Here is a 15,000-nt window from a genome sequence, read left to right as displayed (position 1 = left end):
GGTTTAGAGAAAAAGAGAAAGAAAAAAAAAATCCCGGATCCGTAAAAACAACTAAAAAAAAAAAAAAAAATGTGTATATATTTTCCCACAGCCCAGCAGGGGGCGTGCGAGAGGCAGCCGGTCCCGGGATTCTCTCTCTCATCCTGAAAGTCTCTCTCTCTCTCTCTCTCTCTCTCTCTCTCTCTTTCCCTTCCTTTTCTGATGTCAATAAAAGTAGAAACACATTTTTTTTTAATATAAATTAAATGACCCCTGGCCGGTGTTGCTCAGTGGCTAGAGCGTCGGCCTGCGGATGGAAGGGTCCCGGGTTCGATTCCCGGTCAAGGGCATGGACCTCGGTGGCTGAGGGCACATCCCCAGTGGGGGGCGTGCAGGAGGCAGCGGATGGGTGTGTCTGTCTCATCATCGATGTTTCTGACTCTCTGTCTCTCTTTCTTCCTCTCTGTAAAAAATCAGTAAAACTTATATACACGTATGTATATCTATATGTGTGTGTGTGTGTGTGTGTGTGTATAAAATGAGAGAGAAATATATATATATGAAATGAGAAATATATATATTAAAATATATAAAATATTTATAAAATGAGAAATATATATTAAAATATATATGAAATGAGAAATATATATTAAAAATGTATAAAATATATATGATGAGAAATATAAATATTAAAGGTAGATAAAATGAGAAATATATGTATATTAAAAAAATAAAAAAGATGTATAAAATTAGAAATATATATATTAAAATATATAAAATTAGAAATATATATTGAAATATATAAATATATATAAAGAGAGATATATATGAAAAATGTATTAAAAGAGAAGTATAAATATTAAAAATATATAAAACATATGTAAAATGTGAAATATTTATATTAAAAAATAAGATATATATAGAAAATGAGAAATTTACATATTACAATACATAAAATTAGAAATATATATTAAAATATATAAGATATATATAAAGTGAGAAATATATATGTAAAATATATAAAAAGAGAAATATATATATTAAAAATTATAAAATATATATAAAATGAGAAATATACATATATAAAATGAGAAATATACGTATAAAATATATATAAAATGAGAATTATATATATTAAAAATATAAAACATATCTAAAATGAGAACTATACATATTAAAATATATAAAATATATATATATAAAAATGAGAACTGTACATTTAAAATATATAAAATGAGAAATGTACATATTTAATATATATAAATATATATATAGAAAATGAGAAATATACACATTAAAATATGTCTAAAATGAGAACTATACATATTAAAATATGTAAAACATATATATAATGAGAACTATACATAGAAAAAATATATATGAAATATATATATAAAATGAGAACTAGTCATATTAAAATATATAAAATATATAACAATATATATATAAAATGAGAATGGTACATATTAAAAATATATAAAAATATATATATATAAAATGAGAACTGTACATATTAAAATATATAAATTGAGAAATGCACATATTTAATAAATATAACATATATATGTATAAAATGAGGACGGTACATATTAAAAATATATAGAGCGAGAAGTGTCCATATTTAATAAACATAAAATATGTCTATAAAAAGAGACATATACATAATAAAATAGAACCATACATATTTAATATATATACTATATATATATAAAGTGAGAACCATACACAATAAAACATATAAAGCGAGAGGTGCACACGTTTAACAAAGATAAAACACACACATATATATATAAATATCTATATATTTATGAAGAAGCGTCTGTGGCCACCAGGGGGCAGTGCCGCGCGCTCACCGATGTCCGGCAGGAACTCGATGGCCTCGGCGCAGGGCACGGGCCCCCGGGGGCCGGAGCCCGTCACCAGGAGCCGGTGCTGCCGCTCGGAGAAGGCGGAGACGCTGTCGAACCGGCACTGCACGCGGGTGCCCTGGGCGGTGGCCGTGTACCGGGGGCAGGCCCACCGCTGGGAGGTGCTGGGGGCGGGGGCGGGGCTGATGAGGACTGTAGCCCCGCCCACAAGCCCCAAGCCCCGCCCACAAGCTCCTAGCCCCGCCCACAAACCCCCAGCCCGTCCCACAAACACCTAGCCCCGCCCACAAGCCCCCAGCCCCGCCCACAAGCCCCCAGCCCCTCCCACAAGCCCCCAGCCCCGCCCACAAGCCCCCAGCCCGTCCTACAAACACCTAGCCCCGCCCACAAGCCCTAAGCCCCGCCCACAAGCCCCCAGCCCTGCCCACAAGCTTCTAGCCCGTCCCACAAACCCCTAGCCCCGCCCACAAGCCCCCAGCCCCGCCCACAAGCTCCTAGCTCGTCCCACAAACCTCTAGCCCCGCCCACAAGCCCCCAGCCCCGCCCACAAGCCACCAGCCCCGCCCACAAGCCCCCAGCCCGTCCCACAAACACCTAGCCCCGCCCACAAGCCCCCAGCCCCGCCCACAAGCCCTCAGCCCCGCCCACAAGCCCCCAGCCCCGCCCACAAGCTCCCAGCCCATCCCACAAACACCTAGCCCCGCCCACAAGCCCTCAGCCCCGCCCACAAGCCCCCAGCTCCGCCCACAAGCTCCTAGCCCCGCCCACAAGCCCCCAGCCCCGCCCACAAACCCCTAGCCCCGCCCACAAACCCGCAGCCCCGCCCACAAGCCCCCAGCCCCGCCCACAAGCCCCCAGCCCGTCCCACAAGCTCCTAGCCCGTCCCACAAGCCCCCAGCCCCGCCCACAAGCCCCCAGCCCAGCCCACAAACACCTAGCCCCGCCCACAAGCCCCCAGCCCCGCCCACAAGCCCTCAGCCCCGCCCACAAGCCCCCAGCCCCACCCACAAGCTCCTAGCTCGTCCCACAACCCCCTAGCCCCGCCCACAAGCCCCCAGCCCCGCCCACAAGCCACCAGCCCTGCCCACAAGCCCCTAGCCACGCCCACAAGACTCTAATCCCGCCCACAAGCCCCTAGCCCCGCCCACAATCCCATAGCCCCGCCCACAAGCCCCTAGCCCCGCCCGCAAGCCCCTAGCCCCTCCAACTAGCCCCTAGTCCCGCCCATAATCCCATAATCCCGCCCACAAGCCCCATGCCCCTCCCACAAGTCACTAGCACAGCCCATAAGCCCATAATCCCGCCCACAATCCCATAGTCCCGCCCACAAGGCCATAGCCCCGCCCCCCAGCCCATAGTCCCTCCTAAAAGCCCTAACCCCGCCCACCAACCCCGCCCAGCATCTAATCGCCGCCCCACAAGCCCCCTAGCCCCGCCCAGCATTTAATAGCCTCTCCCACAAGTCCCTAGTCCCGCCCACACATCCATAGCCCTGCCCACAAGCACTAGCCCTGCCCACAAGCCCACTAGCCCCGGCCAGCATCTAATAGCCCCGCCCAGAGTCTCTAGCCCCACCCACGAGACCCTAGCCTCTCCCACAACTCCATGGCCCCGCCCACAACTCTCTAATCTTGCTCAGAAGTCCCTAGCCCCGCCCACAAGTCCCTAGTCTTTCCCATAAGCCCACTAGCCAAGTCCACCATTTACTGGCCCCGCCCACAAGTCCCTAGCCCCGCCCATCATACACTATCCACAACTGGGAGCCCCTAGCCCCGCCCATAAGACACTAGCCACGCCCAGGAGAGTCTATCCTCATCCACAGATTCCTAACCCCGCCCACAAGTTCCTAGCCTCGCCCACATTTCCCTAGCCCCGCCCACCAGACTCTAGCCACGCCCAAGAGACACTAGCCACGCCCAGGGGACACTAGCCCCACCCAGGAGACACTAGCCCCGTCCATCAGACCCTAGCCACTCCCAAGAGACACTAGCCCCGCCCAAGGGACTCTAGCCACGCCCACCAGTCACTAGCCCTGCCCACAAGTTTCTAGTCCCGCCCAGGAGACCCTAGCCACGCCCACAGAATCCTAAACCCACCTAAGAGAGTCTAACCCCGCCCGGAAGGCCCTAGCCACACCCATGAGACTCTAGCCACTCCCAGGAGACCCTAGCCCCGCCCAGGAGACCCTAGCCCCGCCCACAATTCCATAGCCCCACTCACAAGTCTCTAGTCTCGCTCAGAAGTTCCTAGTCCCGCCCACCAGCCCCTAGACCCTCCCACAAGTCCCTAGTCTCACCCAGACATCCAGAACCACGCCCAGAAGTCCCTAGCCCTGCCCACAAGCCCATAGTCAGAACCACAAGACCTAGCCCCGCCCACAAGTCTCTAGTCCCGCCCACAGTCCATAGCTTCGCCCACACACCCATAGCCCCGCCCAGAAGTCCCCAGCCCCGCCCACAAGTCCCTAACCCCGCCCACAACTCCATAGCCCCGCCCACATATCCATAACCATGTCCACAAAGTCCCTAGTCAGGCCTACAGGTCCATAGCCCCACCCACAAATCCATAGTTATGCTGTCAATTCTCTAGCCCCGCCCACATGTCCCTAGCCCCTCCCACAAGTCCCCTAGTTCTGCCAGGTAGTCCTAGCTCCGCCCAGGAGACTCTAGCCCTGCCCACAAGTCCATAACCCCACCAATACTTCCATAGCCCTGCCCAAAAATCAGTAGCCCCGCCCACAAATCACTAGCTACGCCCACAAACCCTAGCCATGCCCACAAGACCACACCCACTTGGTGTCCTCCAGTGCGAACTCATACTGGATGTCCCCAGGGGCCGCCCAGGTGACCCTAGCCCCGCCCACAAGTCCATAGCCCCGCCCAGGAGACCCCAGCCCCGCCCACAAGGCCACACCCACTTGGTGTTTTCCAGCAAGAACTCATAGCCAGGAGACCCTAGCCCCGCCCACAAGGCCCTAGCCCCGCCCTGAAGGCCCTAGCCCCGCCCATAAGTCCATAGCTCCGCCCACAAGCCCCAGCCCCGCCCACAAGGCCACACCCACGTGGTGTCCTCCAGCGAGAACTCATACTGGACGTCACTGGGGGCCGCCCTGCCGGCTGCCCAGGAGACCCTAGCCCCGCCCACAAGTCCCTAGCCCCGCCCAGGAGACCCCACCCCTGCCCACCAGGCCCCACCTACGTGGTGTCCTCCAGCGAGAACTCATACTGGACGTCACTGGGGGCCGCCCTGCCCACTGCCCAGGAGCAGGTGAGGAAATCCTTGTCATGGATCCTGCAGCTCAAATTTTGTGCGGCCGCCAACGGGTCCCCTTCTGCCCGGACAGAGACGGGAACAAAAATAAAAAAAAAAACTGTAAAAAATTACTGGAAAAATTATTGAAAAAGGGCAAAGAAGATGATCCAAATGCAAAGGAGAGAGCTGGGGAAAATTGCAAAGATTGCAAAAAAATATATATATACAAGGGAGATAGACAGCCAAAAACATTATTTAAAAATGCAAGAGTGAGAGAAAGAGCTGAAAAATGCAAAATTTACCAAAAAAAAAAAATATGCAAGGGAGAAAAACAGCCATAAACATGATTTAAAAATGCAAGAATGAGAGAAAGAGCTGAAAAATGCAAAAATCACACAAAAAAATGCAAGGGAGATAGCCAAAAACACGATTTCAAAATGCAGGAGTGAGAGAAAGAGCTGAAAAATGCAAAAATTATTTAAAAAAAAAAGCAAGGAAGATAGACAGCCAAAAACATGATTTAAAAACGCAACAGAGAGAGAAAGAGCTGAAAAATGCAAAAAATATTTTATAAAAATGCAAGGAAGTTGGCAGCCAAAAACATGATTTAAAAATGCAAGAGAGAGAGAAAGCTAAAAAATGGGAAAATTATTTTAAAAAAATGCAAGGGAGATAGCCAAAAACCTGATTTAAAAATCCAAGAATGAGAGAAAAAGCTCAAAAATGCAAAAATTTCAAAGAAAAAAATGCAAAGCAGAAAGCGGAGAAATGCAAAGGTTATCAACATCACGCAAAGGAGATAGCTGAAAAAAATGCAAAACTTACCCAAAAAAATGCAAAGATTGCAAAAAAATAAGATAATAAAAAAGCAAGGGAGATAGATTTTTCTTTATAGCATCAAAGCCAAAACATTATTTAAAAAATGCAAGAGAGAGAGAGTCATAAAATGCAAACATTACATAAAACTGCAACAAAGATAGAAAACAAGAAAAAGAGCAAAAATTACAAAAAAAAAATACCAAAAAGATCATCGAAAAAATGCAGACATGACCTAAACATTGTCATTTTTCAGTAATTTATGTCATTTTCCCGGTAATTTTTGTCATTTTCTGGTAATTTTTGTCATTTTCCGGTAATTTTTTCTTTTTTTTGGTAATTTTTGTCATTTTTTTTTTGTAATTTTTGTCATTTTTTGGTTATTTTTGTCATTTTTTCGGTAATTTTTGTCATTTTCTGGTAATTTTTGTCACTTTTTGGTAATTTTTGTCATATTCCAGCAATTTTTGTCATTTTCTGGTAAATTTTTGTCATTTTTTGGTGATTTTTGGGTAATTTTGGTCATTTTTTGGTGATTTTTTTTGTAATTTTTGTCATTTTTTGGTGATTTTTTTGTAATTTTTGTCATTTTTTGTAATTTTTGGGTAAATTTTGTCATTTTTTGGTAATTTTTGTCATTTTTCGGTAATTTTTATCATTTTCCAGTAATTTTTGAGTAATTTTTGTCATTTTTTGGGTAATTTTTTTCATTTTTTGGTAATTTTTGTCATTTTTTCGGTAACTTTTGTCATTTTCTGGTAAATTTTTGTCTTTTTCCGGTAAATTTTTGTCATTTTTTGGGTAATTTTGGTCATTTTTTGGTGATTTTTTTGTAATTTTTGTCATTTTTTGGTAATTTTTGTCATTTTTCGCTAATTTCTGTCAGTTTTTGGTTATTTTTGGGTAATTTTTGTCAGTTTTTGGTAATTTTTTTCATTTTTTGGTGATTTTTTTTGTAATTTTTGTCATTTTTTGGTGATTTTTTTGTAATTTTTGTCATTTTTTGTAATTTTTGGGTAATTTTTGTCATTTTTTGGTAATTTTTGTCATTTTCCGGTAATTTTGATCATTTCCAGTAATTTTTTGTCATTTTCCGGTAATTTTTTTTTTATCATTGTCCAGTAATTTTTGAGTAATTTTTGTCATTTTTTGGGTAATTTCTGTCATTTTTGGGTAATTTTTCTCATTTTCTCGTAATTTTTGTCATTTTTTCCGGTAATTTTTGTCATTTTTCCGGTAAATTTTTGTCATTTTTCCGGTAAATTTTTCTCATTTTTCCGGTAAATTTCTGTCATTTCCGGTAATTTTTGTCATTTTTCCGGTAATTTTTGTCATTTTTGGGTAATTTTTGGGTAATTTTTCTCATTTTCTGGCAATTTTTATCATTTTCCAGTAATTTTTGAGTAATTTTTGTCATTTTTCGGTAATTTCTGTCATTTTTGGGTAATTTTTGGGTAATTTTTGGGTAATTTTTCTCATTTTCTGGTAATTTTTGTCATTTTTCCGGTAATTTTTGTCATTTTCCCGGTAATTTTTGTCATTTTCCAGTAATTTTTGAGTAAGTTTTGTCATTTTTGGGGTTATTTCGGGGTTATTTCTGTCATTTTTGGGTAATTTTTGGGTAATTTTTCTCATTTTTCCGGTAAATTTTTGTCATTTTCCCGGTAAATTTTTGTCATTTTTTCCCGGTAAATTTTTGTCATTTTCCCGGTAAATTTTTCTCATTTTCCGGTAAATTTTTGTCATTTTCCCCGGTAATTTCTGCGGCCCCGGAGCCTGACTCTGGATCGGATCCAAACGGACTGACAGACAGACCGAGAGGCTCCGCCCTCACCCGGCTCCGGATACCGAATCCCCGCGGAGTAGGCCCGGCCGTCCATCCGGGCGACGGACACCGTGTAGTTGGAGGGCGAGCACCTCGGCAGGACCGGGAACTTGCAGAAAAGGTTCTTTCTGGCCTGAAACAGGGGCGTAGGGATGGGACCGTCGAGACATTATGTTTGCGGATTTCAGAGACGCAGGGAGAGGGAGAGAGAGAAAGAAAGAAAGGAAGAGAGAGAGAGAGAGAGAGAGAGAGAGAGAGAGAGAGAGAGAGGAGATCTCTCTTTCTCTCTTTCTTCTTTTTCTTTCTCTCTCTCTTTCTCTTTCTTTTATCTTTCTCTCTCTCTCTTTCTTTCTCTCTCTTTGCCCCCTCTCTCCTTTCTTTCTTTCTTTCTTTCTTTCTTTCTTTCTTTCTTTCCTTCTTTTCTCTCTCTTTCTCTCTCATTCTCTCTTGCTCTATTTTCTATCTTTCTTTCTTTCTTTCTCTTTTTCTTTCTCTCTTGCTCTATTTTCTTTCTCTCTCTCTCTCTCTCTCTCTCTCTCTCTCTCTCTCCTTCCTTCCTTCCTTCCTTCCTTCCTTCCTTCCTTCCTTCCTTCCTTCTCTCTCTCTCTCTCTCTCTCTTTTCTTTCTTTCTTTCTTTCTTTCTTTCTTTCTTTCTTTCTTTTCTCTCTCTCTCTCTCTCTCTCTCTCTCTCTCTCTCTCTCTCTCTTCTTTCTCTCTCGCTCTATTTTCTTTCTTTCTTTCTTCTTTCTTTCTTTCTTTCTTTCTTTCTTTCTCTCTTTCTCTCTTTTCTTTCTCTCTTGCTCTATTTTCTCTCTCTCTCTCTCTCTCTCTCTCTCTCTCTCTCTGTCTCTCTCTCTCTCTTTTTATCCTTATTTCTTTTAAAAAAATAACTTCCTTTCCTGCTGTTTCCAAATATCACTCTACTGGCTATTTAATAGCAGAGAGAACTGTATATATTATATTTTACTGATTTCAGAGATGAAGGGAGAGGGAGACAGAGAGAGAAACATCCACGAGGAGAGAGAATCAGGGACCGGCCGCCTCCTGCACGCCCCCTACTGGCTGGGGACGGAGCCCGGCACCCCGGGTCTGTGCCCTTGACCCGGGAATCGAACCCGGGACCCTCCTGGTTCGCAGGTCGATGCGCTAACCATTGAACCACACTGGCCAGACATTTCACAGACAGCCCCCCCTCCCTCCCCCCTTACACCCCACATCCGACCCCGGAATTAGAACCCGGGTCCAGGGTGGTGGGAGGCCCCCAGACATGGGCCGACCCTGCAGGTCCTCCCGGTTCCGGGTTCGAGCGGAGGGGCAGGTACCCCGGTGCTGTAACCGTCGTTTTCGAAGCACCGGATGGCGGACACGTTGGCGAGCAGGTCCCAGGTCAGCCTGCCGGTGCCGGGCTCCATCCTCAGGTTGGCGATCGGCGGAGGGTCCGGGTTCGAGTTTGGCAGGTGTGGACCTTCGGGGACAGGAGGGAGAGAGAGAGAGAGAGACACGGGGACGGGAGCTGAGACCCTCAGCCGGATGGATCGCCCACGGACGTGGGCCGAAGCCGAGTTTAAAAAAAAAAATTCTATAGTATAAAAGCCTAATATGCTAATGATATGCAAATGGTATGCAAATGGGATGCTAATGATATGCTAATGGTATGCTAATGGAATGCTAATGGCATGCTAATGGTATGCTAAGGACCCCAACACCTTGGTAGGATGTAAATATAGTAAAGATATAGATACAAAAATAGAGATAAAAATGTGAATATATGTGTAAATATCGATATCTATAAAAATACAAATATATGTATCAATATAAATACACATGAATATATGTATCGATATAAAAATATATGAATATATGTATAAATATAAATATATATGAATATATGTATTAATGTAAATATACATAAATATATGTATCAATATAAATATAAACAAATATATGTATAAATATAAATATACACAAATATATGTATCAATATAAATATACGTAAATATACGTATCAATATACATATACATAAATATATATCAATACAAATATACATAAATATATCTATGAATATAAATATACGTAAATATATGTATCAATATAAATATATATGAATATATGTATCAATATGAATACACATAAATATATGTATCAATATAAATATAAACAAATATATGTATAAATATAAATATATATAAATATATGTATCAATATAAATACACATAAATATATGTATCAATATAAATATAGATAAATATATATATCAATATAAATATACACAAATATATGTATCAATATAAATATACGTAAATATATGTATTAATATACATATACTATAAATATATATATCAATACAAATATACATAAATATATCTATGAATATAAATATACGGAAATATATTTATCAATATAACTATATGTAAATATATGTTTATATTATAAATATAATATAATATTTATAAATATATTTTAATATACAAATATATAAATATGTTCATATATTTATATATTTAAACATATTTACATAAATATAAATATGTTAATATAAATATATATTTACATTATAAATATATATTTATGTATACATATAAATATATATTTATATTAACATAAATGTAAACATAAATATATAAATATGTTGATATTTATATTTATATTATAAATAAACATGAATATATGTATCCATATAAATATACAGAAATATATGTGTCCATATAATAATACATAAATAGATGTATCAATATAAATACACATAAATATATATAAATAAATGTATCAATATGAATATACGTATACATATAAATATATATAAATATATAATGTGTACAAATATAAATACATAAAAATATACGTATAAATATGAATATATATTCAGTGGGTAGAGCGTCAGTCGGTCTGCGGACGGAAGGGTCCCGGGTTCGATTCCCCCCGGCCAAGGGCATGGACCTCGGTGGCTGAGGGCACATCCCCAGTGGGGGGCGTGCAGGAGGCGGCTGATCCATGGTTCTCTCTCCTCATGGATATTTCTCTCTCTCTCTCTCTCTCTCTCTCTATTTCTCTCTCTCTTTCTCTCTCTCTCTGTCTCTTTCTGTCTCTCTCTCTCTCTTTATTTCTCTCTCTCTGTCTCTCTCTGTCTCTCTCTGAATCTCTCTCTCTCTCCTTTTCTCTCTCTCTCTTTCTCTCTCTCTCTGTCTCTTTCTCTCTCTCTCTCTATCTCTCTCTCTCTGTCTCCTTTTCTCTCTCTCTCTCTCTCTCTATCTCTCTCTCTCTCCTTTTCTCTCTCTCTCTCTCTCTCTCTCTCTCTCTCTCTGTCTCCTTTTCTCTCTCTCTCTTTCTCTCTCTCTCTCTCTCTCTCTCTCTCTCTCTCTCCATCTCTCTCTCTCTCCTTTTCTCTCTCTCTCTTTCTCTCTCTCTCTCTCTGTCTCTCTCAGGAGGCAGCTGGTGGATGTTTCTCTCTCATCACCGATATTTCTGCCTCTCTCTCTCCCTCTCCCTTTGTTTCTGTAAAAAAAAAAAATCAATAAAATATATATTTTTTAAAAAAACATAAAGAAAAACAGGAAGAGGCCAGACCCCCGGCGCCCGCGGACACAGACACCTGGAGGGAGAGAGAGAGAGAGAGAGAGAGAGAGAGAGAGAGAGAGAGAGAGAGAGAGACCAGGGGCAGAAGGTGGTGAAATTCGGTGGTTTTTTTTTTTTCTTTAAATAAATTTATTTATTTTTTTATTTTTATTTTTATCTCAGCTCACAGCTGGCCGGCGGCTTTGGCAATCCCCACACACACACACAGATGGGCTGTGGTCGGGCCTCGGAGCATGAAAAATGCACCTTCTTCTCTGTTCTGAGAGAATCAGAGGTCGAAATCCTCTCCCTCAGTGTTCTTGGGAAAAAAAAAATACAAATATATATATATAATATTTTATTTAATTTTCATTATATGTATAGAATGATATGTATATCCCTTTTATTTTATATTTTTTAATCCTCACCTGAGGATATTTTGGCATTTGTTCTCTCTCTCTATCTCTCTCTCTCCCTCTCTCTATATATATATCTAATCTATATCTATATCTATATTAATATCTATATCTATATCTATATCTTGATCTATATCTATATCTATATCTAATCTATATCTATATCTATATCTATACCTATATCTATATATCTCTATCTCTATATATTTCTTTTATATATTTTTATTTAATTTTAATTACATGTATACAATTATACATATATATAATCTCCCCTCTATTTATTTTTATTAATTTTAAAAATTATATAGCTATAATTATATATCCTTTTATTTATTTTTAATAAAATTGTAATTATATATATATATATATATCCCTTTTATTTATTTTTTGTTAATTTTTAATGCTCATCTGAGGATATTTTGCCAATGGTTTTCTCTCTCTCTCTCTTTATACCTATCTATCCATCTATCCATCTATCTATATATCTATCTATCTATATATATCTATATATCCTTTTATTTATTTTTATTAAAATTTTAATTATATATATATATCTCTTTTGTTTATTTTTTATTAATTTTTAATGCTCATCAGAGGATATTTTGCCAGTCGTTTTCTCTCTTTCTTTCTCTCTCTCTCTCTCTCTCTCTCTCTGTATATATATATATATATATATGTATTGATTTCAGAGAGGATAGGAGAGAGAGAGAGAGAGAAACATCCATGAGGAGAGAGAATCACGGACCAGCCGCCTTCTGCACGCCCCCTGCTGGTTGGGGATGGAGCCTGCAACCTGGGCCTGTGCCCCTTGACCGGGAATCGAACCCGGGACCCTTCCGTCCGCAGGCCGACGCTCTATCCACTGAGCCACACCGGCCAGGGCTCTGAAACATGTTTTTAATTCAAGTTTTAGTGGTCAGTGCGCATCATAGCGACCGGTCGGCCGGTCGGCTGTCTGCCCCCTGGTGGTCAGTGCGCGTCATAGCTACTGGTTGAGCGGCCTCAGCATGTCATTAGCATATCGTTATCACATCATTATCATATCATTAGCATACCATTAGCATACCATTAGCATATCATCAGCATATCATTAACATATCATTAGCATATCATTAGCATAGGAAGCTTTGTGCTCGAGGCCGTGACTCGGTTTCCCCCGGGCGCCTACCTCGGTCCCCGAGCAGCCGAACAGGTGCCAGGAGGAGGGCGGCGAGCGGGAGCCAGGCCATGGGGAGGCGTGTCCGGTCCGGGGGCGGGGCTGGCCTGCAGGAGGGAGGGGACAGGGCGCCCGGTGGGCCCGGGTTCGACTGGAGGGAGAGGAGGGCAGGGGGGGAGGGTCCCGGCTCCCAGGGAGCCCGGTGCAGGCAGAGCAGGCAGCTCGCCGAGGGCGAGAAGGCTCTGTGCGTGCACACAGGCGTGTGCAGGCATGTGTAAGCGTGTGCAGGCGTGTGCAGGCATGTGCAGGCGTGTGTGCAACAGGCACACGCTCACGGCTGCTCATGAGCACATTGACATGGGCATGTGTGCATAGGTGTCTTGCGGACACATGTGTGTGTGTGTCTGTCTCTGTGTGTGTGTGTCTCTGTGTCTATGTCTGTGTGTGTGTGTGTGTCTGTCTCTCTGTGTTTGTGTGTCTTTGTGTCTCTGTGTGTGTGTGTGTGTGTGTGTGTGTCTCTCTCTCTGTGTGTGTTTGTTTCTGTGTGTGTGTTTCTGGTGTGAGTGTGTGTCTGTGTGTGTGTGTCTATGTCTGTGTGTGTGTGTCTCTGTGTCTGTGTGTCTGTCTCTGTGTGTGTCTGTGTGTGCCTGTGTGTGTGTGTCTGTGTGTCTCTCTGTGTGTGTCTCTGTCTCTGTGTCTGTCTGTGTGTATGTGTCTATGTGTCTGTCTGTAAGTATCTGTGTGTGTCTCTGTGCATGTTGTGTGTTTCTATGTGTGTGTCTCTGTGCCTGTGTGTCTGTGTCTGTGTGTGTCTGTGTGTGTGTGTGTCTGTGTGTGTCTCTCTGTCTGTGTCTCTGTGTCTCTGTCTGTGTCTGTGTCTCTCTGTGTGTCTGTGTCTGTGTGTGTGTGTGTCTGTGTGTGTGTCTCTGTGTGTGACTGTGTGTCTGTGTGTCTTTGTCTGTGTCTGTCTGTCTCTCTGTGTCTCTGTGTGTGTCTGTCTGTATTTGTGTGTGTGTGTCTGTGTGTGTCTCTGTGTGTGTGTGTGTGTGTCTGTGTCTCTGTCTGTGTCTGTATCTGTGTGTCTGTCTGTGTGTGTCTGTGGGTGTGTGTGTGTCTGTGTGTGTGTGTGCCTGTGTGTGTGTCTCTGTGTGTGTGTGTCTGTGTGTGTGTCTGTGTCTTTGTCTCTCTGTGTCTGTGTGTGTGTCTGTGTGTGTGTGTGTCTGTATGTGTTTGTCTGTGTGTGTCTCTGTGTGTGTCTGTGTCTGTGTGTGTCTCTGTGTGTGTGTCTCTGTGTCTGTGTCTGTGTCTGTGTCTGTGTGTGTGTGTGCGTCTGTCTCTCTCTGTGTCTGTGTCTGTCTCTGTGTGTGTCTCTCTCTCTCTGTGTCTGTGTGTGTGTGTCTCTGTGTGTGTGTGTCTCTGTGTGTGTGTCTCCCTCTGTGGCTCCCCCCCCCCCCCCCCCGGGATCGGCCTGGAAAAACCCGGGAAGGTCCATCCGGGAAGGAAACCCATTCACCCCCCCCTCCCCCCCGCCTTCCGGCCGGAGCCGCTGCCGGGAACGGCCGCCCCTGGGCCCCCCCTCCCCCCGCCTCGGACCCGGGGCCGGGAATCCCGCCTCGGACCCGGGGCCGCCGGACCCGCCTGACCCCACTCGGACCCGACGGACCCCCTCCCCAGCTCCCCAGCCCCAGGCCTCCGTCCGCAGACGTCTATATTTAAAAATTAAAAAATATATTTTTTATTGATTTTTTACAGAGAGGAGGGGAGAGAGAGGGAGAGAGAGACAGACTTTAAATTTAATTTAATTTCATTTAAAATATATTTTATTGAGAGCGAGATTTTTAATTTAATTTAAAAAATATATTTTTTTGAGTTTTTGCAGAGAGGAAGGGAGAGGGAGAGACAGCTAGATTTTTAATTTCATTTAATTTAAAATATGTTTTATTGAGAGCAAGATTTTAAATTTAATTTAATTTATTTTAAAATATATTTTATTGACTTTTTTACAGAGAGGAAGGGAGAGGGAGAGAGACAGATTTTTAATTTAATTTTGTTAAATTTTAAATATATTTTATTGAGAGCAAGATAGACGGATGGATAGATAGATAGATAATAGATAGATAGACAGACAGGTGGAT

General features: G+C 42.3%; 1 protein-coding gene across 1 annotated transcript in view; it reads right to left on the bottom strand.

Annotated features, from left to right (window-relative positions):
• The window catches only part of LOC311616219 (interleukin-3 receptor subunit alpha-like), a gene marked incomplete at its 3' end in the record, with an annotated part of 20,900 nt that overhangs the window by 2,429 nt on the left and 3,471 nt on the right, over positions 1-15,000 (bottom strand). The window contains exons 2-6 of the mRNA XM_084907503.1: positions 12,878-12,972; positions 9,063-9,205; positions 7,750-7,873; positions 5,046-5,178; positions 1,833-2,011 (exon numbers count right to left, since the gene is read on the bottom strand). Coding sequence (XP_084763629.1) covers positions 1,833-2,011; positions 5,046-5,178; positions 7,750-7,873; positions 9,063-9,205; positions 12,878-12,938 — 640 coding nt within the window. The remainder of the gene's footprint in view (positions 1-1,832; positions 2,012-5,045; positions 5,179-7,749; positions 7,874-9,062; positions 9,206-12,877; positions 12,973-15,000) is intronic.

The sequence above is a fragment of the Pipistrellus hanaki genome (genome assembly GCF_964339955.1).
Source record: "Pipistrellus hanaki genome assembly, contig: scaffold_126, whole genome shotgun sequence".
Taxonomy (NCBI): Eukaryota; Metazoa; Chordata; class Mammalia; order Chiroptera; family Vespertilionidae; genus Pipistrellus; species Pipistrellus hanaki.
Note: the sequence above shows the minus strand (reverse complement) of the source record. Positions and strands in the feature narration are given on the sequence as shown.